We start from the raw sequence: 22569 nt of genomic DNA, 5'->3' as shown, positions 1-22569 counted from the left end.
TCCTAAGAACATACGAGTATATATATACATACCTGTTGGGTTTCTGTCCGAAGTGACTTGAATAATCGTTTGGTGAGATTGGCGTCCGCATTCAACGCCTCCACAATCTTGTGTAATTCAGCATTAGAACTGTCTTTCCTCTGCCTGTTCTCTAGTGAGTTTTTATCATGGTCTACGCTAGAGTACCCCCGCTTCCTCCCAACGCACGTCATTGTGCCATATACGAGGGTACTTTGAATAGATCTAGTTAACGGCCGTTTGGTGTGTATCGTCCTCCAAGTGTAGCCACTTTCAGCACCGCGTAATCGTTTGCAATAGTGTATGTTCAGTAAACTTTTCTCTATTCGGTACACACTTTGTGTTGTGTAACCCAAATTGTACGATAGGATATTGAAGGGTGATGTCAGCCTCATAATATGATATAGTAGTAGTGGTCGCTACCCTTATGGATAATCCCTGTTTATATATGCTCTGTAGGATAGATATGAACACTTTAACCTAGTAGCTTAGGCACTTATTGTGTATTTGCGGCGGATTCCCCGTATCTAAAATATTATAGAACTTACTAGAGGTGTCAAATATTACATTACCTCTCTAAATAGTCTATAGTGAATTAGTGATATATTTACTTAGTCCTATGCAAAACAGTCTATAGATTCAGATTCTTTTTGTATTTTTTTCTAAAACAATAGAAACAAAAACAGTACATACCAAAAAAAAAAGCGCCGACTGATCAATCAGAACTTCTATTTTCATTTTTTTTTTAAACAAATAGAAATATGGTTCCGCCGATGCTCTCTCAAGTCAGCTGGCACCGCCTGACAGTATAGCCTCAATACGTTATGCTTTTTAACGTATACGGATGCTGAAGTTTACGTAGAACGGTTATACCGTTAGGCCTAATAGTTGTCATTTTTTAAAATGGATACATTTTCGGGGCCCGTAGTCTCAATTTTAAGAAGGCTAATTAGATCATATGCCCTGAGGGCTGAGGCTCAAAGTTTTTATCTCTTTCTCACGACATCCAAGTCTCTAGCCTCTGCATAGTAGCAGTAGAGACTACTAAATACTACTAGTACCAGTAGTAGAGTTATTTACTATGTAGAGGGTACTATGTTTGTAGTATTTAGTCTACACTCTAATAAAGCGAGTAGAGTTTTCACAATGATATTTAATTCGTTCTTTTTTTTTTCATCTATGCATTTGACCCGTATGAACGTTTTAAAATAGGAGTAATGAGCGTTTACGTTCAACTGTTAAAAATTGGACTCCTGCCAGGCAGTGCAGCGGATTTTTAGGAGCTGACTACTGACAGCACAGGCCTAAAAATAATCGATTTTACTGTGGACAGATTATCATATGATATTTTTGGAATATGAATAAAGAAACTGTGTAAATGGTGATTAGAGATGACTTGAATGATCAATGCACCGTGTAGTTGGTAGAAGTGTGTAACATAGAGACCACTACCGGATGTACTGAGTGTACAGCATAGATACATACCACGACCCGTTGCACTGAGTGCAAAGCATAGATATAGTCACTAACTGCTATACTGCGACCATGATGTACTCAAGCACTTTTCAGTGCTGCCAGCATATAGGGCATAGATCAAGGCTAATTATACATAGTGAAATTCTACTCAGATACACGAGGGAAGTACACAGCACAAGTTATCCTTCGATTATGCAGTCACTGAAGTCCCGAAGTCGACATAAAGTATTGGAGGGAGTGGCCGATAATAGTATGAAGAGCTCTGCGCATTCTCACTCGACCTACCTGCATACCATGCAAGCGCGAACCATTCATCCTCGAATGTACAGAAATAATTTGCCCAGCTGTAAACGATATAAATCAACCGGTGAAATGGTTATAGGAAGTTCGGGCAAATATGCCGGTATACCACCGCCGCAGACCGCACCAATACCTCTGAAGTCCACGTTACTCAGCTCAGCGGATGCAGCAACCGAGGGGCATGCAGGAAGCAAAGATAGGAAGAAGAGGGACTCCTGGTATCGTCCGATGGTATACAGGTATATATTATTTATATGACCCAGTGCGACCGATTGTCGGTGTTCATTTCAAATACTCATCATTTGTCAGAACATGTCTTACCCTTCACATTTGATAGCTGTGACTTTATACCCACAGGCAAAGACGAGAATACTCACAAGAATATGCAAAATACATTTACATATATATATATTTATAATTTTTATACATATATATATATGTGTGTGTTCACTGTTTTCTTTGTATATATGTGTGCATATGTAAGTGTATATACATACATATATATGTGTGTGTGTGTGGGTGTGTGGGTGTGATTATGTGTGTATGTATATATATATATGTATGTATGTATGTATATAAGTATGTTTGCATGTATGCATATATATATATGTATATGCCTATATCTATGATAATATATGTGTGTATATTTACATATCTCTATATCTATGCAAGTTTGAATATATATATATATGTGTGTGTGTGTGTGTGTGTTTGTATATGTTTATATAGGCATAAAAACGTGTATATATATACATGTGTGTGTGTGTGTATGTGTGCGTGTGTGTGTTTGTATATGTTTATATAGGCATAAAAATGTGTATATATATACATATGTGTGTGCGTGTGTGTGTGTTTGGTTTTGTTCATGTGTATGTACCTGTTTCTGTGTCTGCTTTGTTGTCTGTGGATTCGCTTTCACGCATACTTAGAGATCAACAGGAACTCCCACACCAATATGTTTTTATGTACACATATATATAAGTATGTATTTTTGCATACATATATATATATATAATCTATATATATATATGTGTGTGTGTTTGCATGTATGTATGTATGTATGTATATACACACACATATATATATGTATGTATATATGCATATATATGTGTGTGTGTGTATGTTTGTGTGTGTGTTTGTATGTATGTGTGTATACATTGCTATATTATCTTATCTCATCTTTATATATTATATATTATTGTATTTTATACATATATATATATATATATATATATATCACTGGTTTTTGTAGTGCTCATGTTCGTGCTTACGTTTGGTTGTTGATTTGTTGACTGAAGCACATGTTCATGTGTCGAAAGTCATAGTATATATATTTACATATAAATATATATATATATTTGTATGTATGTATTTGTATGTCTGTATGTATATGTTTATTTATTTGTATTGTGTATAGATACACACGTGTGCATGTTTGTATGTATTTAAATATATATATATATATGTATATATACATTTGTATGTATATGTATATGTAGGTATATATATATATACATCCTGATATAATGGCTACTGAGTCGGTACTTTTCCTATATCGAATGACGTACGTTTTTATCTGCGTTTTCATAGGATTTTGTATACGCGGCTCTGTAGCATATATCTTTTTGATAAATAATAGTATAAATATTCTGGACTATTAAGAACATGTGGACTGTGTTGGAACTAATCACGCTGAAGGTTTGATTCGTATACGAATACACATGTATTTGACACGATTTGATAGTTGCATTCATATATTCGTACGCATATCCCACAATCTGATACAAATAAACCTTCTGTAAATGTTTTGATGCGATTACTCAATTACAACCATATAATTGTAAGTATAGGTTTCTATACATACCGGGCATGCATACGCGCGATATGAAAGCGAGGGTGTGGATTGTTTATTATACGAGTGGTTCTCGTTAGGGCTGTAGTGTAGTAAAGTATGTGTATTTTGCGAATTCGGTCCAGTTTTGATCTATATATGCTCAGATACGGCCACGCGTTTATCTGTATTCGCGAAAGTGTGCACAAGCAACTATTCGAATCGATCTGCACGCTCAAGCACGGACGTACTGATTCAATATCAAGTGCTTGCTATATGAATGATCACAAGGCTTTCTCTATCGGCTAGAGCAAGATAAATTGATATCAAGGTCGAGGAACCCTACTTCTCTACTACTCGGCCTTTCAAGGGATCGTTGTGTCGCTAGGTGGCATTGGCATACAACTGTCACTAGGTCGCAGATCTTGGCAACAGATGAGTGTTGTACACACCTGCCGTATGGTTAAGGTTTTTCTTTTAAATGCGCGCCAAGTATGTTATTATATCTAGGATTTGGGACTGAAGACGGCCCTTTCACATGCTCGTGATCTCTGTGAGAGCGTTAGGATTGTTATTCATTAGAGAATATGATATCAATGGGGGGCAAGACTCCGCCCTTTTAACAAGCTCTGTTGATAAAATAAGGGATGGTTGTTTTCTTTCGAAATTGATGGTATATCTGTGCTCGTTGGGGCACTAGTGCTGGACTTAATACAACTCGTTGTTTCCGTAGCTAGTGCTGATATAAATATTTATCACAGCCACTGCCTTGGAATTGGGACATCTTCCGATTCTATGGCAGGTTCTGGACAGAGCAAGGCTCTCCACTTCAAGACAATACTTTGTGGTGAGAGTTCATGAGAATACAATCAGTTTGCAACACGATTACATATCTCCGGGGCCAGTGAGAGGTTACAGGTTTTGTACTCCATACTGTGAGCGAAGTGCCAATCAAAAGAATTGAATCCCTGATCGGCGCGGTTAGTTCGGGACAGTTACTCTTTACATGTACCGAAATATTTAGCTGTCAGGAATGTGCTATATCAATAATATAATGTATTGGGACTTATCACTGTCAATTTGCTTCCCTGAAACTAGTGGGAGGACCGCACTCGAAACAGCATTCGATGGCATGACGAAAGGTATGGTTCCCGAGATCAAACATAGTGAAGCAAAGCATCATATACGTGCAGCGAACGCCATCAGGCGGAAAACGGCGCCCTATCCCGGCTCTTATGAATGGGTCACCGAAGCAGTGGAGAAGGTGGAAGGAGAAGCCAAAAAAAAGAAACTCGTTCCGAAGGGTATATTGGAGACGGGAAGTGCCTTTGCAAGGTACGCCATGGTAATCCTAGGAATTCGTTTATGTTCGTTTGTATTCTGTTTAGCCAGGTAGAGATATTTTTGTTGTTCTGGGTTGTTTGAGCGAGTTTTTCATGCCCTGATGGGATGGGGGAAAAATGTTTCAATTGTGAGGCAAACAGTTTGACCATTCATATTGGAACTGGACAAATACCTATTGCTATTTAGAAAAATCAATACAAAGGTCCCAAATGGGCGTCATCCACTACTTTCCCTGTGCAGCAAAGATGAGGGCGTCGAGAGTGAATTCGACGACGAAGACAGGCTTCTGCGGGCCACACCACAGGTGTCGATGCGCACGCTATTCGAGCTGTTGAGGCCGGAAACGAATCGCATGGCGGTTGCTATGGGAGCCGTGTTGGTCAGCTCACTGGCGTCACTCGCTTTCCCATCAGCGGTGGGCCAGGTAGTTGACAGTGTGTCTGCCACCAATCCCGACGGTCCCTCCTTTGAAACGGCGCAGCAAATCATACTGGCTATGTTAGGCGTAGTGGGGGTGGGATCCACAGCTGTTGCGGTGCGCGTGTCGCAGCTGAATATTGTTAGTGAGCAAGTCGCACGGACACTGAGGAAGAATGTCTTTGAATGTATGGTATATCAGAAGTTGCGCTTCTTCGAAGAGAATGAGACGGGGAGGCTGGTAAACAGGTATGCTTTGGCTGCAAGCTGTACTCTCAAATGCTAGACGCTTGATCGAATGGTTGTCGGCTTTAGAACGTTGGAGGTGTGCTCTGCTCGCCGCTGGTTCTATATCAGCACCCACTAATCGCTCTTTTCTTTCTTTCTTTTTTCTTTGGCCTCGTGTACAGATTAAGTACTGATACGTCGATGGTAGCCTCCACGCTGACGGATAATGTTGCGCGTTGTATAAAGGCTGGCACCGCTGTGTTCACCTCAACTGGGTTCTTATTGAGCATTTCTCCTCAACTCACGGGTGTGACCTTGCTTGTACTGCCCGTGTTTGGTGTGGCAGCGTATACTTATGGCGAGTACAGAAAAAAACTCGCCCAAATACTGCTCACACGGTACGCAAAGGAGAATCAGGTCTGTGCGGTATACGGTTGTCGATTATATCTGTTTTATCGTCTGCTTGTGTGTGTGTGTATATTCGGTTGTCAATCGCTGACCTTTCGTCTCTTAGTTGTATACATCGAGATCCCGTAGCATAGTAAGTGAGGCAGTATGCTTCTATATCAGCATACGTTTACTTGTGAAATAATGTCCTGACTGGTTGCGCGCTGACATGCTAGTCTATTTTCTTCTTTGAAGGCCGCCATTGGCCCGCATAGCCCACTCCCTCTGAAAGAGTTTTATTGTCGATTTACCACGCGTATGTATCTTCAGGTGTCCATGGAACGACTGCAGGGCATCCGAACGGTACACTCCTTCACTGCTGAACCTGCCGAGGTCGAAAGATATAAGAGGGCGGTGGACAGGTCATTCGGCTTAGCGAAAACGGTGTGTGAATGGGAATCAGTGTGAAATCACCTGGATGAATTTTCTCGTCCTCCAGGTTATGCGCGGGTTTATGCGTTTTCTGCTTAGCTTAAAAGTAATTTTAGACACAGGGGAGGGGGAGGAGTTTTACCACTTGAAACAACGAGAATGAAGGTGGTCACAAAATTGACTCTCGTCTACTCACGCTCTACTGCAGGTCGGGTACGCGGAGGGTGCCTTTTTAGCCGGTGGTTTTGCCGTTGCACAGTGCACACTTCTGGGCGTATTGTACTATGGAGGCTCTCTCATGGTTCAAGATGCGCTGAGTGTGGGCCAGCTCACGAGCTTCTGCATGTACACTGGCTATCTCTTCGTCAGTGTAGGGCAGGTGTCTGTGGCTATGAGTGAGTTCCTGAAAGCACAGGGGGCTGCCAGACGAGTATTCAGTGTCATCGACACTTCTAACCTAAACAGGTGAGGCTGCCAAATTCTTAACGGTGATTGAAGCAATCGACATGGGGGGTGGGGGAGTCATATCTCTGTTTGTTTTGTTGGCGTATTTAATGCGCGGCGCTATTGAATCTGCTCCTCCGTGTGAAGACTCGTACTTTGTGTCATTTGTATTCCCTTTTTCCTCTCGTATATAGGATTGTAGATCAGAAAATGGACTGCCGAAATACATTATCGCGGTATTACCGAGCATCCGTTTATTAGTGCCCATTCACTGCGTTCGATCACACTGAAAGCCTTTTATCAGAAATATCAGTTAAACTCCTCACTAATCTGTTTATTTCCTTTGTTTACCCTTAGGCATATATATCCCATGAAGGATCCCGAGGGCGCAATCATGCCAGACATGACCAATTTCTCTCCCGATATTGAATTGAAGAATGTAAACTTTGCATACCCTACACGGCCGGACATTCAGGTAAAGCAATCGCGCACAAGAAAGGTGCTAGCAAATACTTCAATGTATCTATAAATACGCCTCATCATATACATATTAGGCTTGATCTGCTGACATTGGTATATTAAAATGCTCTATGTGTGCATTCACGTCTTAATTTTGCGATGAGGAATGTTTCCAGCGCGATGTCCTCACGTTAAGGCTTCTGTGTATATGTATACTCCAATATCAGGTGCTGAAGAATGTGTCGCTCTCTTTGCAAGCCGGCCATACACTCGCTATATGTGGCGGGTCAGGGAGTGGCAAATCAACATTGGGACTACTATTAGGACAATATTACGATGTCGATGAGGGCTCTGTCACCATTGGCGGTTATGAAGCAAGCAAACTCCCTCTTGGCTTTTTGCGAACGGTATGTTGGTATCCGATACCTGATGGCAGAGGATGTATATATAGTATACGCGCCACGTTTGGAAGGTTGAACCCGATTCGCATTGTTTGTGATCGATTATACTTGGTTATATATATGTCCCCGTTGGTGGAAATCGTTGGAATCGTGCAACTAAATCGTCTGATTCAATTTATTTATTTATTGCACTACAGAACATTGCGGAAGTGACACAAATGCCGTTGCTGTTCTCTGGCACTGTGAAAGAGAACATTAAGTATGGGAATCCGGACGCAACGGACGAACAAATTTATGAAGCAGCCAAGACAGCAAATGCACATGGCTTCATCCAAAAGCTGCCAAACGTATGTCAGTATTTGTTACTTTATGAATATACTTTAGAGTCCCTATTTTCAAAGTCAGAGACCAAATTTTGTCTGTAAAGCTGTTTTAGTCCTTTCGCATTTTGCATTGGCCTTCCCGCCAATATCGTTCAATCTATTCCGAAATTATAGTGCCAAATTTAGGCTATACTTCGATAGTTTACAAAACATGTTCTCTGAAACAAATTATTTACGATATACTGTAAAACCTCGCATTCAAAATTTTATTATTCCGGTAAAATTGTACTTAAGTTTCCTCGCAATCTCACTCGTGATCGTATATTGAGCGCATGCAATGATATTGTGAGTACCTTCGCAATTGCGCGCATTCGTCTAAAAAAAGAAACATAATACCGCATCCCACAAACACTGTTCGGTGAACTTGAAATGCTATATAGGCTGATTTCACGATGTATATTTGGCGCTCTGAATTGTAAATGAACACTTCTTCACGTTGGTTTTGGATTCCTTATAGGGTTACGACACGCAGTGTGGTGAGAGGGGGAAGGCTCTAAGCGGAGGACAAATGCAGAGAGTTTGTATAGCCAGAGCCGTGATCAAGGACTCGCCGATATATATCATGGACGAGGTAATTATTACCCTATGTGATCATATTTCGCAACAATGCGGCTAACACAATATATTCTTCAGTCTTGCTGCCTCGTATCAAGCTATTATGAAAATTTCAAAGCCTGGGGTGAACCTGACTGCGGTTTGGCCATACGCTATATTGTATACTACTGATTATCTGGCGATGTGGCGATTTTTGCACAAACATCTGAACCTAGATTCATTTTCCTTTGCTTATCCAAATATAGGCCACTAGCGCGCTCGATGCTGAATCCGAGCAACTAGTCGTGGAAGCACTACAAAAGGTCATGAAAGGCCGGACCGCGATCGTGTTCACGCACCACCTCAACGTAAGAATATTATTTCGAAAGTCTCTGTTTGCTTTAAAAGTCTTGACTGTCTCCATTTTGATTTTACAACCTCTGAAGGCCTAAATGAACAATGTCCATGTCACGAAATCTGCACACTTACTTGCGCGGTTCCGGTATTTTGCGTTGCTTAATTTTGGACTCACGGAGTGGCTTGCACAACCTTGCACATCAAAGTGTACAAGGGACATCAGACAACTCCACTAGTTGCCAAGCCAGGCCAATAGTTGATAAACCCCTATTGCGATCGGATTCGAATTTGTTGTTACTGACGTATTATCCCCCCACACAGGTTTTGAAAGCGGCTGATATGGTGGCTGTAATGGATTCGGGCCAAGTGGTGCAGGCAGGAAAATATGAGGAATTAATTCAACAAGAGGGGCCTTTAAAACGCATAGCTGCAACATTACAATAATAAAAATGAAATTCTAGTATGATTATTAGCTATTTAGATTTAGTAGAAGCATTTAATATAAGTGGTACTCTCCACAAAAGTTCAAGCTACTCATAGTGAGCTTCTCAACGATCGGCAGGTAATGAACCGAAATTTGACTAGTATGAGAGTACTGCAATTGTCAGAGTAGATATGATACCAAGGGAATTTTCAACCTATGTCGCATTGGAAATGCCCGATTAGCCATATCTTGTATCCTATTCTTCGCTGCGGTTACATGAGGCGAATTGCTGGGTACGTCCCTTAACAGTCGCAGTATATCCGATGTGATATCTCAGTTGCTTCGAACAAATTAGCATGCAAATTTCTGGCAATCATCCAGATGAAAGAACTATTGCCACGGGATGAGATTGAACAAAGTGTAGCAAATCGTTCCCAACATAATGTAAAAGTTACATCTCTCCGGAGTCGATTTCTAAAGGAGTAAATTTTGAGGAAAGATGACCGAGCGACGATCGCCATCCCATCTGATGCAAGATCTACCCAGCCCAAGTACTGAACTAAAGATATTTCAAATCAACAAACTATAATTTGTTGTCAATAGTCCCTGCCAGCATGGGCGTAATAAGCCAGGAATACATTCCGATTCTGAACTGGTATTTAACCTGGCCGCCTGAAATTTAGTTTCCCTTTTGCTAATCAAAAGTGGAAAAATAACATCAACACAATAAACCAGTACAGGACTACTTTATTAATATAGTTACTTCGACCTTACAATTAGGCAGATGTTATTTGACCACTTTTGGTTAGCAAAAAAATCTCGAGCTGTACACGAAATGACACGCGCCTTGGTAAATTGACAGAAGTATCAGCTGCATATTGAGCTCCTAACTTACGACTGATGCGAGCAAAGGTTGGTGTATCGCCACTTTGGCGTCGCGAAAGGACATATGTGAGATTATCAAACAAGGCTTTTTAGTAAAGCGCCACGCGCCGGACCGATTTTGGTTTGGTATAATTATGCCAAGAGCCCAAATTACAAAATGATGGTATCCACTTGATACCGTGTAGTCTCCGTGTTATTCAGGTGCAGCTCCATAGTTTCGCATCACAACTCGCAATCAGCGACGTTTCGTAAGGAGATCATCTTTCGAGCTAAACGCGCTGATTTGTTGAAAGTTATGAGTATAGCTGGAAGATACGGCTATAGGAAACAATAGACCTCTTCTAATTTATATTCCTGATAATAGAGTCATCAGAAATATGGCGGGAACACCGGCTTTTTACCCGGGCTCCCTCGTGAGAGAAACACTCATGTGAAAATATGAGTCTTTGAATTAAATAATACAAATCATAAATAAAGAACCAGTGTGGCTCCTCCCAGACTAGGACCTTTCCTAGCTGAGAGAAATATGTCACTTATTTTCTGCCATCTCGCAAGCACGATTTTTTAAAGGGGGGTGTGTGGGGGAGGGGGCTGTAGCATCATAGTACTAGAAAATTCAAAAAGCCAAATTCTATAATACCCAAGAACTGTGTCTGAACCCAAATACTATATTCCTATAACAAACACAACAAACGAATATATAGTTAAAGTCCAATATAAATTTAATCGAGGTCACAACTGTATTTGGGGCAGTAGCATCCCTTCCTTTCGGGGGGGGGGGGAGTCCCTCGGGAGCCCGTAGGGGTTTACGCTTCGTAGGTCGTAGCTACCATCTTGCAACTTTCCCGAGGGAAGTTCAACCTCGATCTAAATGTTAGTGTGAGGTGACCGGGCATATAGCATAGGTCTATCACCCTGGAGTGGTAGAGTGGAATGGTAGACTATATCCTCCTGCGGAGGGATGATGGATCCCTTGGGCTACTCGAAGGTTTTCCTCTCGAGTGGTGGAGTGCAAAGCCTGCCCCTCCTATATGTTTTAGGGTTTACGGTTTTAGGGTTTTAGTGTTCTTAAATTTAAAACTCCTAAACCCTAAACACTAAATCGCACATTCTGGATACAAGCAACTAACAAATTCAAATGGGACGCTAAAGTGTTGACCATCGACTCAACAAACATAAAAGATAGTAAAATACACTCAGTAGGTACAAAATATAATGTAAAGTAACCCTCCATAAAAATAACCCAATATAAAAGCTTTTACTTCCTGTATGAAAGAAACCTAAATATTGATGGGAATCTGCATAAGGTATCTAACAAATTCAAATGGAACAGCAAGAGCTTAATATAGAACGACCGACACAAACAAAGTAAGAAACATGTCAGACTCTGCAGACGCAACAGAGAAAACCAAAGGGGTACTCAATGATATAGGTGTCTAGGAGACACATTTCACACGGTTCTACATCGACCCAGAGCAGTTCAATAGAATCATCGTTGACAGACTAAGACACCATCTTGTAAACTATTAAAGAGCCACCTTATCGACATGGAGAACAAAGCATTGAATGTATAAGCACACACAGAACGCATACACAGGACCATTATCCCAAGAAGGTCACAGTGCAGGCGGAGAAGGCTAAAGAACGCGCCACGAATGACGTGCACTTAGCACAACTCTCAATTGTCACAGGAAAAGTAAAAGAAGTACTTTGCAGTAAGGGTAGGCTGTTGCTTCTCGCGGCCCATCTTCTCTTGGGTTTGCTGTCGTTCACCCATTGAATTGTATTGTCTTGCCGCCCCACTGCCTGTTTAAGGACGTTTGTGGGCTGGTGGGCAGTACTGTGTGTATAGCTGCGTGAGGCCGTGTTGGATGTGTTATGGTGTACGTTCCCCGAGCAATCAGTCTGCCTGTGCCTTGGCTTCAAACGTCCTTAAACAGGCAGTGGGGCGGCAAGACAATACAATTCAATGGGTGAACGACAGCAAACCCAAGAGAAGATGGGCCGCGAGAAGCAACAGCCTACCCTTACTGCAAAGTGCCACCGGCACCCCACCGCTTTAGCCATTGTCCCAAGAAGGTCACAGTGCAGGCTGAGAAGGCTGAAGAACGCGCCACGAATGACGTGCACTTAGCACGACTCTCAATTGTCACAGGAAAAGTAAAAGAACTAACAGATAGCGATATGTACTGAAACAACTGGTGAGTGGAAGCAAACATGATTGACCTGGCTGACAAGCTAAACATAAGTACAGATGAAGAAACGTTGTTAAAAAATGCGAATGATATGATTACCAACCTTTATCCTTGCTTCCCAAACCACGTGACCTAAGCTTACACATCGACATACAAATCAATGGTATTACATACAAGGCATTCGAAAATTCAGAAGCACAGCGCTCGTGTATGAGCAAATTATCGTAACCGAACTATAACTATCAGTCGAAGCACAACCTGGCTACATACAAATAGCAAAACAGGTGCCAGAACCATAATCTAACGAACAGGATCAACACTATAAAGGGTGAAAGACAGTGTTTCGAAGTACTGGATCTATCAGACAAGGAGTCACCGTTACTCTTAGGTGTGAATATACTTCCATGCATAGGTATATATAAAACGGGATTAATAAATACATTTGTACCAACATATGCAAAATTGGAATCACTGCTTACACCACATGAGAAAGACCCAGAGCACGAACAAGAAGGGTTTAGAGAGTCACTTGCAGACCTTTTGGAAACATGCCTTCAGACGTTCATTACAACCTGCCCGGCTCCAATATGAAATCAACTGTCAGACAAATAAGGCATGCAAAAGTGAACTGTGTATCACACAAGTAAATTCTACAAATGGATGAAAAGGTGTATACATAGCTCAAAGACGGTCACATATACAAACCTACAAAACAAACTACAGTGAACTTGCCGTTGTTATCTACAAAGCAAACACAACCAACTAAGTCTACTTAAGAGAGTGCAAACATGCCTAGACTTGCAAAAACAAAAATAGATATCAATCCGAACAAGACAAATTTGTGAAAGCAAAACTAAAGGAAGTATTACACAACCTGCAAGGAGCACAATACTTTTCGAAAGTACATCTGTAGTAAACGTCGAATAACAGTATCTCAACGTTATCCTTCTGTTCAAAGGGAGACGTTGTTCTTTTATACATTAATCCCTAACTAACTACTTTTGAGTCATGTGCCTATCTAAAACCACATCCTAAGATTACAGATTCTGATATTATAAACTAAAGTAACCTAAATTAAAATAACACTAATAACCCTGTCTGGGCGTATTCCGACCACAACCTCGCCCAGCTAAAGCACCACCTACTAGTGTGCCAACTTTTAGAGAAAAGGAAAATAATACTCAGACCCTGACCGACATGCTGGCATTTATTCTCAGAGAGCTAGAGCAGTGTGCTGGCATTTAACCTCAGAGAGTTAGAGGGCCCGAAGTATACGTCTCGAGCGCACCGTCGTTCAAAACATATATGTATCTATGCAAAGGTAAAAATTTAAATCTGGTCACGGCGTCGTTTGCGCGTACGAGTCATTGTGGTAGGCGACAATGTCGTTGGGGTCGGTAAAGGCCTCGGCTGTCTCCCACGTGGGGTCGCCTTCGCGCCATCGCACCAAGTATTCAAGGCTGCCTGTCTCATCGTTTGCGCGATGCTTGATAACGTGGCAGAACTCAACTCCACCTTCTGCCCACAAGGTATCGTCAAGTGGTGGGTCTGTACTACGATGGACTAACCGGAGTTCAATACGGACTGGTTTGTCCTTAAATTCTGATGGCACTGACCCGTCTTTGCTTGCTATCTCATAGCGTTGCCCGATTCTATTCTTGAAAACATACGGGCCAAAGAGAGGACATATTGCTTTCGGCGTTCTACCTTCCGAGCGCCCCATCACTACGTCGCATTTATCGAACTGTACAAAGTCGTGGGCATGAAGACGGTCGAAGGTCTTCGATAATTAGCCCGTATACCTCTAGGTAATATGGTGAAGCGTTGGTAAGATGGTATCCTGCAACTGGTCTAATCGTTGCGCCCATGTGTCGTTAAGTCACTGGTTGTGATTCAGGTGCCACATCGGTAAAGTCGGCAAACAGCACATGCCCGCGTCCGAAGTACAAGCTAAAGGGTGCACTCTTATGTCTCCGAGAAAATCGGAGGTTCTGGTGAGCATCGTGAACGGAAGGCGTTCATCCCATTGAAGTGCCACCGCCTCACAGCCTTTGCGTATTGATCGTGTAATAACCTTATGATGACGCTCAACTGCCCCTAAGAACTTTGGGCGATATGGGGGTGATACCTTGTGTAGTATGCCCACTTCCTGCACCAGGATTTCCACTACCTTGTTGTAAACTCTGCTACCATGTCCGTTTGTAGCCTTTGTGAAAAACCGTGTTCACCAAAAATCTCTAACATTGTCTGTACCGTGGTTTCCTTTGTCTTGTTCGGTGTTGCTCGCAGGATTGAATAGCCAGTGGCAATGTCTAGCACATGAAGAATGTACTTCCTCCGTGATTCGATCGGCATAGGGATGTAGCGTGCATCGATGCTAATCATCGGGTGGAAGTCCTCACGTAATGTACCCTGACCTAAACATGTACTGCGTTGTCACTTATCTGTCGCCGCCAGTTCTAGTGCGCCCGGCCACACATGTCCATCGTTGCGTAGCTGTTGAACAGTAGGCCTTGCTCGTGCTGCGCTCGTGTGAGTGATGTGCGTCGAAGCTGTTCCTCCGGCGTTGCTTGTGCGAATGCCGGTTGACCTTCGGCTTCAGCCATGGCGACCAATATCTCTCGTGCAGTGTCTAAGCATTTTGCATACGTTATATGGCGTGGCTTTGTGTAGCCCAGTCGCTGTGAGAAGAGGGGGTCCAGCTTGAAATTATTAAATAGGCTTAGTCTCGCTATCATTGTACGACCCCAAGGTGTCTTGCCGCAAGCTTACTTCCAAATTTCAGGAATATATGTGGTGTTCTAAACACCACTACCGGTTCAGCTTGAAGTAGCTGCTTGACTAAGTCAATTTATGGCGCCCGTGGTACCCAAGGTGGACATACTGTGGCGGATGCCCCCTCTGTCTTGATTTTCCTAAGCATCTTGTGTATCAATTTCTAAGGTGGGTTCATCCATTCATCCACTAACGACCAGTCGTGCTTAAACGCCCCTTCCTTGTCATTCGTGGTCCAGAATCGAGGCAGTTGTGTGTTCTGTGGGTCCGCAAACACGTCTACATTGTTCGGACCAAGATCTGTTGTGCTTGTTCAAAGTATCTAGGAAACAGCTTCCAACAATGTGTGTACAGTATCTCGGGTTCATCACTCTATGCCGTATCCTCATGCACCCTACTCAACATATCTGGTAGGATATTCTTCTCCCCCGGGATGTGAGAAATCGTGAAGTTGAACGGCGCGATGATGTGGTGTCATCGCTGTAGCATCGGGTTGAGCTTGTGTATTCATGTACAATAGCGCTTTATGATCTGTAAAGACCGTAAACCGTTGCCCGTCCAGATGGTCTCGGAAGTGCTTCAGTCCATACACGAGTGCAAACAGTTCCTTCATTGGTATAGTGTAGTTATGCTGTGCATGGTTTAATGTCTTGCTGAAGAACATCAAATAGTGTTCCTTGCTGTCGACCCATTGGAACAATCCTCCGCCTATACCGTAATCACTAGCGTCGGTCTTTAAATTCAGTGCTACTCCTTTTATCGGCAAATGTAATGCCACTGCATTTACCACCTCCTCCTTCATTGCCTGCCACGCGTTGGCATGTTATTGTTCCCACCATCGTTCACCAATTAACTCAATCGGTTTGAGTTTATAGAACTCCCGTAGCGGTGCTACGATATGGGCAAAGTTGGGGAGGTGCTCGTGGAGATTGTTTGCTATGTCTAACGCTGACGCTATGTCCTTGTAAAGTTGTGGGCTTGACCAATCTAGCAGCTTTGCCTGTTTCTCACGATCCACATCGATGCCTTGCGCTGATACCCTCTTGCCAGTATCATTACCTCCGCAATTGCGAAGTGGTACTTGGCTGGGTTCAGTTTAAAACTATGGTACGTAAGACGCTCATGACTTTCATTACTGTACGGATGTGTTCATCGTAATCATCACTGGCAATCACTAAATCATTGATGTAGTGATGTACTGGTAGTCCGTTCAGGATCGTACTTAATGTACGCTGGAACTGCTGTGTCAGTACATGTAGGTCAAATGGTGCCGACGTAAAATAATACTGGTAACGTTCATGTGTGAAGGAGAAGCTCAACAGATACCGTGGATCCGGATGATTGGGAGTCTGTGGTAGGCCGCCGAGATGTCCAGAGTTGTGTAGTACCTCTTGCTCTTCAGTCAGGAAAAGTTCGTTAATTTTCGGAATCAAGTATTGGTCACCGGGAATGAGTGCATTTACCGCACGCATGTCTATACACACCCACACCTTCTTAACGTTGCCTTCACTATCAAATGTAAGTACGGCAAGCAGTGGTAGATTAACTGTTGTTGGTGTAGTTCGCTTTGTACACTAAGTCCTACAATCACTTCTGTACTTGCTCCTGATACGAAATTGGATCTACGCATACTCATGGCTTGTTCTCGCGTAACTGGTATCATGACCTCACTCCCCTCGAGGCAACATCGTGCGTTGTCTGGAATCGCTACGTTCACCTCTAACTTCTAACTCAGTAGTCAACCGTTGTCGAGCGTCCACCTGCTTCGTTGTGTTCGGTGACTGCCGACGTGGTATTGGTTACAGCAATTTATCAAGCTCCGTGGGGTCGCTGGAGCGAAAGGTGATTGAATACCGCCTATGTACAACCCTAGACCCGTCATCATATCCTGTCCTAAGATAATGACCATGCCCGTAAGCACAGAACGACTCTTTGATACTCTTCGTACCATACCGTATCGGTTATACTTCCGTCGTCCCCAGTCGCGGAGTGCGTACCGCCTTGTCAGCTAAATATATGAACGACCAAGGTGGTGCTGGAGTAATTGGACGGCCAAGTAAGTTCGCGGATGTCCTACAGATGCAGCTTCTATTTGAACCCGTGTCTATTAACGCCCTGAACGTGCGTCCGATCAGTTGCAGTTGGATGTAAACGCGGTTATTGGATGATAGTAGTGGGTCGTTAATCGCCATCACTTTATTAATAGTGTGTACAAACGATAATGCTACATCCGCATCAGACACCCTCACTTCTCAATTATCACCTGTCACTGAGTCCCGGCCCTGCGGTGTCGTAACTCGTGCTGGGTGTTCCTCGTTATGAAAGTCAGGGGTGATTATGGCGTCTATGTGCATCTCGGTAGCCACGGGAGGTGGATCGATTCCTTCTTCTTGGTCGTGCTTACCTGTGGTTTGTGTAGCAGGTATGTTCGCTGGTGGCTGTCTGCTCAGGTTGCCGCCTTGTCCTTGTACCGGCGGGACTGTTGTTGTCGTGCGGAAAGGACGACCTTGTTCGTTCTGGCGTGTACGGTGGTCAGTGGCCCCCTTGTTGCATTGTTCTATGATGGTGGCATCGAACAATGTGACGTGGGCCGGGTGGTACTTGTGTCTGACAACCTACACACGTTGTAGGCGCCGCGACCTGAGGATGCTGCGCCCAGTTCTGATTCTGCCGTTGCGCTGTCTGGGAGTTTGGACGACTATTGGTATAGTCCCGTGGTGTATTCTCTGTGTGATGTTGTTGGTGACCGAGGGAACGTGCTGATGGCCGTTGTTGTGCCTCCTGTATGTCCGGGCTCAACAGCTGTAGTAATTCATGGGCCGGCATCAAATGTCACTTGGGGTGTAGTTGGAGTGTGCGCTCGTAAGTGCGAGCGTTGAGCATCTCCTTTAACAACTGTACTACACAGTGATTTAGATGACTTTGTTGGATACAAAGTCAGCGTCTGTTTGACAACGTTCACGCGCTCTTCGGTGGTCATCTGTTCCATGACTGGCAGGTGCGCTAGCTTACTGTGACCTTTAGCTAGCTTGCGGAAGGCCGGATCTATGATCGCTTGTGTCTCATGTGAGAATATTTGTGTGATCTGTAGCTCAAATGTCCACGCTTGAACTGCTCCGTGCTATCCCTAATGCAATCGAGCGTGAATTTTTCGGCATTGAAATGAACCATAACCTTGTCGAACCATGTTAGATTCCATATCTCATCAAGGCCTGCGATATGTGCGTTCTTCAACGCTTCGAGGAGGGCTCCCTTTGTGTCCCGCTCCACGACATCATTCAAATGGTAGCGATTAGAAGGCCAGTCAGGGCAATTGAGTGGTGCTGAGACCTCGTGTTTGTCAGCTGGTTTGGATTCTAACGTTACACGTAGTGTCTCCAACACTCCTCAAAGGGCGTCGACACGAGCTGTGTTGTCGTCTACTATCGTCTGGCACAGTTCATCCGATAACTTAAGTATGCGTGCGTGAAGCACTTGGCGGCTTGCTTCAATGCTTGCCGGTGTCGGTGAAGGTGTTGGTAGTTCTGGCGACTCCTTTTCTGGTGTATACACGGTCGCACATGAGGCGTCCTGCTCGTAAATCTTCTTCTGCTGTTGCTTACAAAAGTTGATACCCAACCGGTCGTGGACGTTCTTTAAAACTTCTGCCCCGTGCGGGTTCTTCTTTGCAAGTAGTTGCTCGTGTGCGAATTCCTCGATAGATGGTGTATCACTCAGTGTTGCTGGGTCATCCCACTCTGATGACTCATACCCCAGGTCATGATGTTATCCGTGACCTCGGATACGAAATTCTGGGTTGTTGACCTTGTCGGTCGAACGACGACGCTGAGACGATACGTTCTTTTCTTCGGACCCGTTAGACTGCTCGGGTGTGATACTGTTTTAAACATTATTCATTTTTGTCGAACAGGGATTGCTGTTTGGCTGTTAGTTCAGCCAGCTGTTGAGAGACTACAGAAGTAGACGCTAAATACGTTATTATCGTTTTCCGCCATCGGCCCGCAAGTAATTTGGGACTTGTTCTCAAATTTATATATGTATAGGTGGGTCAGCCCGAGAGGATGTTAAGAGTAATTTGAGACAACTTCTCAGATTATTCTATTTATAGGATACTGGTCACCGGCTAGCCGAGAACCGAGGTCCGAGACTGAGAGTACGTAACAGAGAATGTGATATATTTATTTCTAGAAGTATATCAGAGTACTAAAGTGTTCTGCATAAGATTTCTCATACTGATCATATGGGGTTTTACCCTTGCCAACCCAAGTGGTTGAAAACTAGTACAAACACCATCAGTATATAACTGAGGGCGAGAACATAAATAAAATCATTCGAACGCACCATTTTATAGATACATTTGTACTTTATTTTTAGTCCCCCACATTGCACTCTACAAATGTTGTGGTGAACTCTGGTCACACCCCTCCCCTCGTATATAGTGACGTGTCTGCGCTTCATTGGTGGTAGGATTGTGTAGCTATCACGAGTCAAGATGATACGCTGGAATGCTCTGAAGACGAACTGGGAGACAACCGGCACTCGCTACATATTCACGAGTGTCGGTCTGCCCTTGGTCCGCACGCAGGTTAGAGGTTACTACCCTCTCTGGTTCACGGACTTTTTCCTGTTGCTGAATGGGTGTAACGATAGGTTGTTGTTCTTGTCCGCGGGCTATAAATGCCCGGTGTACGACTGCTTGGTTCGCACGAAAGTGTGCGTCCTGTTCTCTGCTGTCTGGGGTTGGTTAGGTCCTTTACTGGAGCGGTGATACTTCGTACCACGTTGATCGATATCATCGTGTACGCTACGTTCAGGTGCAAAGTGCTGCTGGCGACGGCTCTGTCGAGGATTGGTCATTGTTGTAGAATTCAAATGTCTAAAGAACCGAATATCCGTTGTGAATCCAAAACGTTCGTATTAGCCGACTTACATACCGAAGTATAAGGACCCGCGACACCGTTATAGTTACTCACCACCGATTAAGATACTCTAGGAATCCCTTTAGAATAATCGATGCCATCATCAAAACCATCCGATGTTCGTCTGTCCTTAGGCCTTTAACATTGTGTCCCTTGACTCCCTGTCAGACTTAATATTAGAGTATGTACTCTGCATGTGTAACATTGCTCCCGTCTGCTCTTGTCGAGCTGCTTTGCTCCTCTGTCGACTCCCGCCATCGACATCTTGCTCCATCGCACTTTCTACGTACTCTCCCGATGTCTTTGCCACGTTCTGCGGCTGTTAGCCCAACGTCTAACTCCCCGATAGCGATAATATTATTTATTTCAAAAGAGATAAGATACAATATATGCAGATATGGTATGGCTCTCATAGTCGTTGCAGTGGTTGGGGAAAGATCGATGGGAAGAAGTAGTCAGTGAATTACGTTTGAAGCTTGGGCCAAGTGAATCGACGATGGAGGATATGCGCTGGGTCAATTCAGGCCGGTGCTGACAACAAACTGACACCATCGAGTGTGCCATGTAATCGCTTGCTGACCTACTAAATAGCGTACCCACCTCTGTGCTACGGATCGGGTCTGCACGATGTAGTGCCGTGGAATGGGATAGTGCAGAGTACAAAATATCGAGTAGGACCAGGTTATCCGTCATAATTCGGTCGAGGACCGAGGTCGGGGGCGAGCCAATGCCGCACCAGACCACGGATACACTCGATAAGTGCTGGCTGGCTTGGATCGTAAGTGTCATAGGCGGAACCAATAAGTGCGATGACTTGGGGTGGACCGAAATTTGAAAGTAGTACTTCAACGGTGTGATCAGCCGAGGTATGGGGAACATCTGTTGATGTGTCAGAAACGGGCGAGGGTACGGTGGTTGTTCTACATGCTCTAGAAAGGATCTAAGGTGCTCGTGGAGGGTTCAGATACCGTGGAAGTCGTGACGCTCCTGTAATTGCTGGAGGAGGTCAGGGCTAATGGGCGGCAGTTTTGGGCCTACCAGGGTGCGTCGAATCAACTGTTGGATGCAGGTAAAGTGCCTGGTGGTAAATTTGTGGCCCGGGGGTAGGCAGGGCAGCAACAGCCGTCGGTGCGGTAGTCGAGCAATGTGAACATGAACATATTCGTTATAATCATAGCACAGAGCCGGATTGGTGTAGGCTCGAGGCAGCGGTTGAAGCTGTCGTTTCTGGCTTTGTCTCGGTTTGAGGTTGGCGGTTTACCCATAACCAGTTGGTAGTAATATTGGCGCCGGGCCATTGCCGCGATCTCCTTGTTGGACCAGCGTTTTGTTGAGTTCTTCCTGATGTCGTCACAGCGTTGGCGGAGGGGTACATGGTCGGGTGTACGCCCGCCCGTGGTTTTGTGTACAGTTTTCAGGTGAGCATAAATACTGTACGGGAAGCGCAGCGATGGTTTGTCGTGGACCTAGGCGGGCTGCGTCAGAGGGGTGAGTGGATTTGTGCTGGCCATTGAGTCGAGTTGTATTCCAAGCGCGGGGAACAGGCCACAAAAGTGGAGTAAGTTTGTTTGACGTTTGAGAAACCTAGGATATTTAGTGCCCGTGATGATGGCTGCTGCTTGGATGAGTGCTGAGTTATAGCTTATAGCGCTCGAACAGGGGGTCCCGCGCATCCTTTCATATAGGCGGAGCCTAGGCAATAATGCTCAGGGCATATATAGCCGTGGATAGGATGAATGTTTTGAACAGCATCAGTCAGTTGCGGGTGTGTCGCCAGCTGAAGCCATGGAAGCAATAAGCGCGGAAAGAGGCGATACCCAGGGACAATGCTGCAACCAGGGATATGTCTGGCGAGGTTGATCCCTGGTATTCCGTGAGAGAGTGGGAACCCCAGATATTTGGATAGTTTAGGCTTGGCATGTGTGGGCCATCTTCAGGGGGAGGTAACGTATGTTCCAAGGTACGTCTGCGAGCGTCGGCGTGATAAGCTCACCATTTATATGGGGAATTGGTGCCGCGTGTCGTAAGTCGGTAGATCGTACTCGGGGTTTGATGACACCCTGTTCAAGGCCAGATTTGCGTCCCCACGCATCAATGTCGTCTTAGAAGGGCTGGAGCGGAACCGGTTGGGGGGCTTGAATCCGTGTGCCGTCAACAAATAAATAAGAGCGGAGGAACTTGGGCAGGAATTGTGCTAGCGTGACAGCTAAGGAATCCATGTAGATGATAAAGGGCTGGGGACCGATGATTGAGCCTTGTAGGATGCATTCGTTCTATGGAATAGAGGCGAGAGCGTGCCGTGGTATATCACTCGGGTAAGGACCCTCTCAAGTAGCGTGTGCAGGCAGTTGATTCAGTTT

At 44.2% G+C, this 22569-nt stretch overlaps 5 protein-coding genes across 5 annotated transcripts; 1 reads left to right on the top strand and 4 right to left on the bottom strand.

Annotated features, from left to right (window-relative positions):
• Positions 1-4679: 4679 nt before the first annotated feature.
• On the top strand, positions 4680-9455 carry SARC_09338 (hypothetical protein; the record flags this gene model as incomplete). The annotated part of the gene is made up of 11 exons (XM_014296653.1): positions 4680-4960; positions 5210-5635; positions 5797-6031; positions 6332-6445; positions 6642-6898; positions 7235-7352; positions 7564-7743; positions 7935-8084; positions 8578-8691; positions 8921-9022; positions 9333-9455. 11 exons carry the CDS (start codon positions 4680-4682, stop codon positions 9453-9455), a joined length of 2100 nt encoding a protein of 699 aa, XP_014152128.1.
• A 4399-nt stretch (positions 9456-13854) lies between these two features.
• On the bottom strand, positions 13855-14383 carry SARC_09337 (hypothetical protein; the record flags this gene model as incomplete). The annotated part of the gene is made up of 2 exons (XM_014296652.1): positions 13855-14259; positions 14318-14383. The coding sequence occupies 2 exons, from the start codon at positions 14381-14383 to the stop codon at positions 13855-13857; spliced, it is 471 nt and encodes a 156-aa protein (XP_014152127.1).
• A 591-nt stretch (positions 14384-14974) lies between these two features.
• On the bottom strand, positions 14975-15438 carry SARC_09336 (hypothetical protein; the record flags this gene model as incomplete). Its single annotated transcript, XM_014296651.1, has 2 exons — positions 14975-15196; positions 15400-15438. The coding sequence occupies 2 exons, from the start codon at positions 15436-15438 to the stop codon at positions 14975-14977; spliced, it is 261 nt and encodes an 86-aa protein (XP_014152126.1).
• A 2104-nt stretch (positions 15439-17542) lies between these two features.
• SARC_09335 (hypothetical protein) lies at positions 17543-17905 on the bottom strand (the record flags this gene model as incomplete). The annotated part of the gene is made up of 1 exon (XM_014296650.1): positions 17543-17905. A coding segment is annotated over one exon (363 nt), but the record flags the coding sequence as incomplete, so codon positions are not given.
• A 772-nt stretch (positions 17906-18677) lies between these two features.
• Positions 18678-21088, bottom strand: SARC_09334 (hypothetical protein; the record flags this gene model as incomplete). The annotated part of the gene is made up of 2 exons (XM_014296649.1): positions 18678-19027; positions 20806-21088. 2 exons carry the CDS (start codon positions 21086-21088, stop codon positions 18678-18680), a joined length of 633 nt encoding a protein of 210 aa, XP_014152124.1.
• Between the last annotated feature and the right edge of the window lie 1481 nt (positions 21089-22569).

The sequence above is a fragment of the Sphaeroforma arctica genome, assembly GCF_001186125.1.
Source record: "Sphaeroforma arctica JP610 unplaced genomic scaffold supercont1.938, whole genome shotgun sequence".
In the NCBI taxonomy this organism is placed as follows: Eukaryota; class Ichthyosporea; order Ichthyophonida; genus Sphaeroforma; species Sphaeroforma arctica.
The sequence above is the reverse complement of the archived record's forward strand: the minus strand, read 5'-3'. Positions and strand labels throughout refer to the sequence as shown.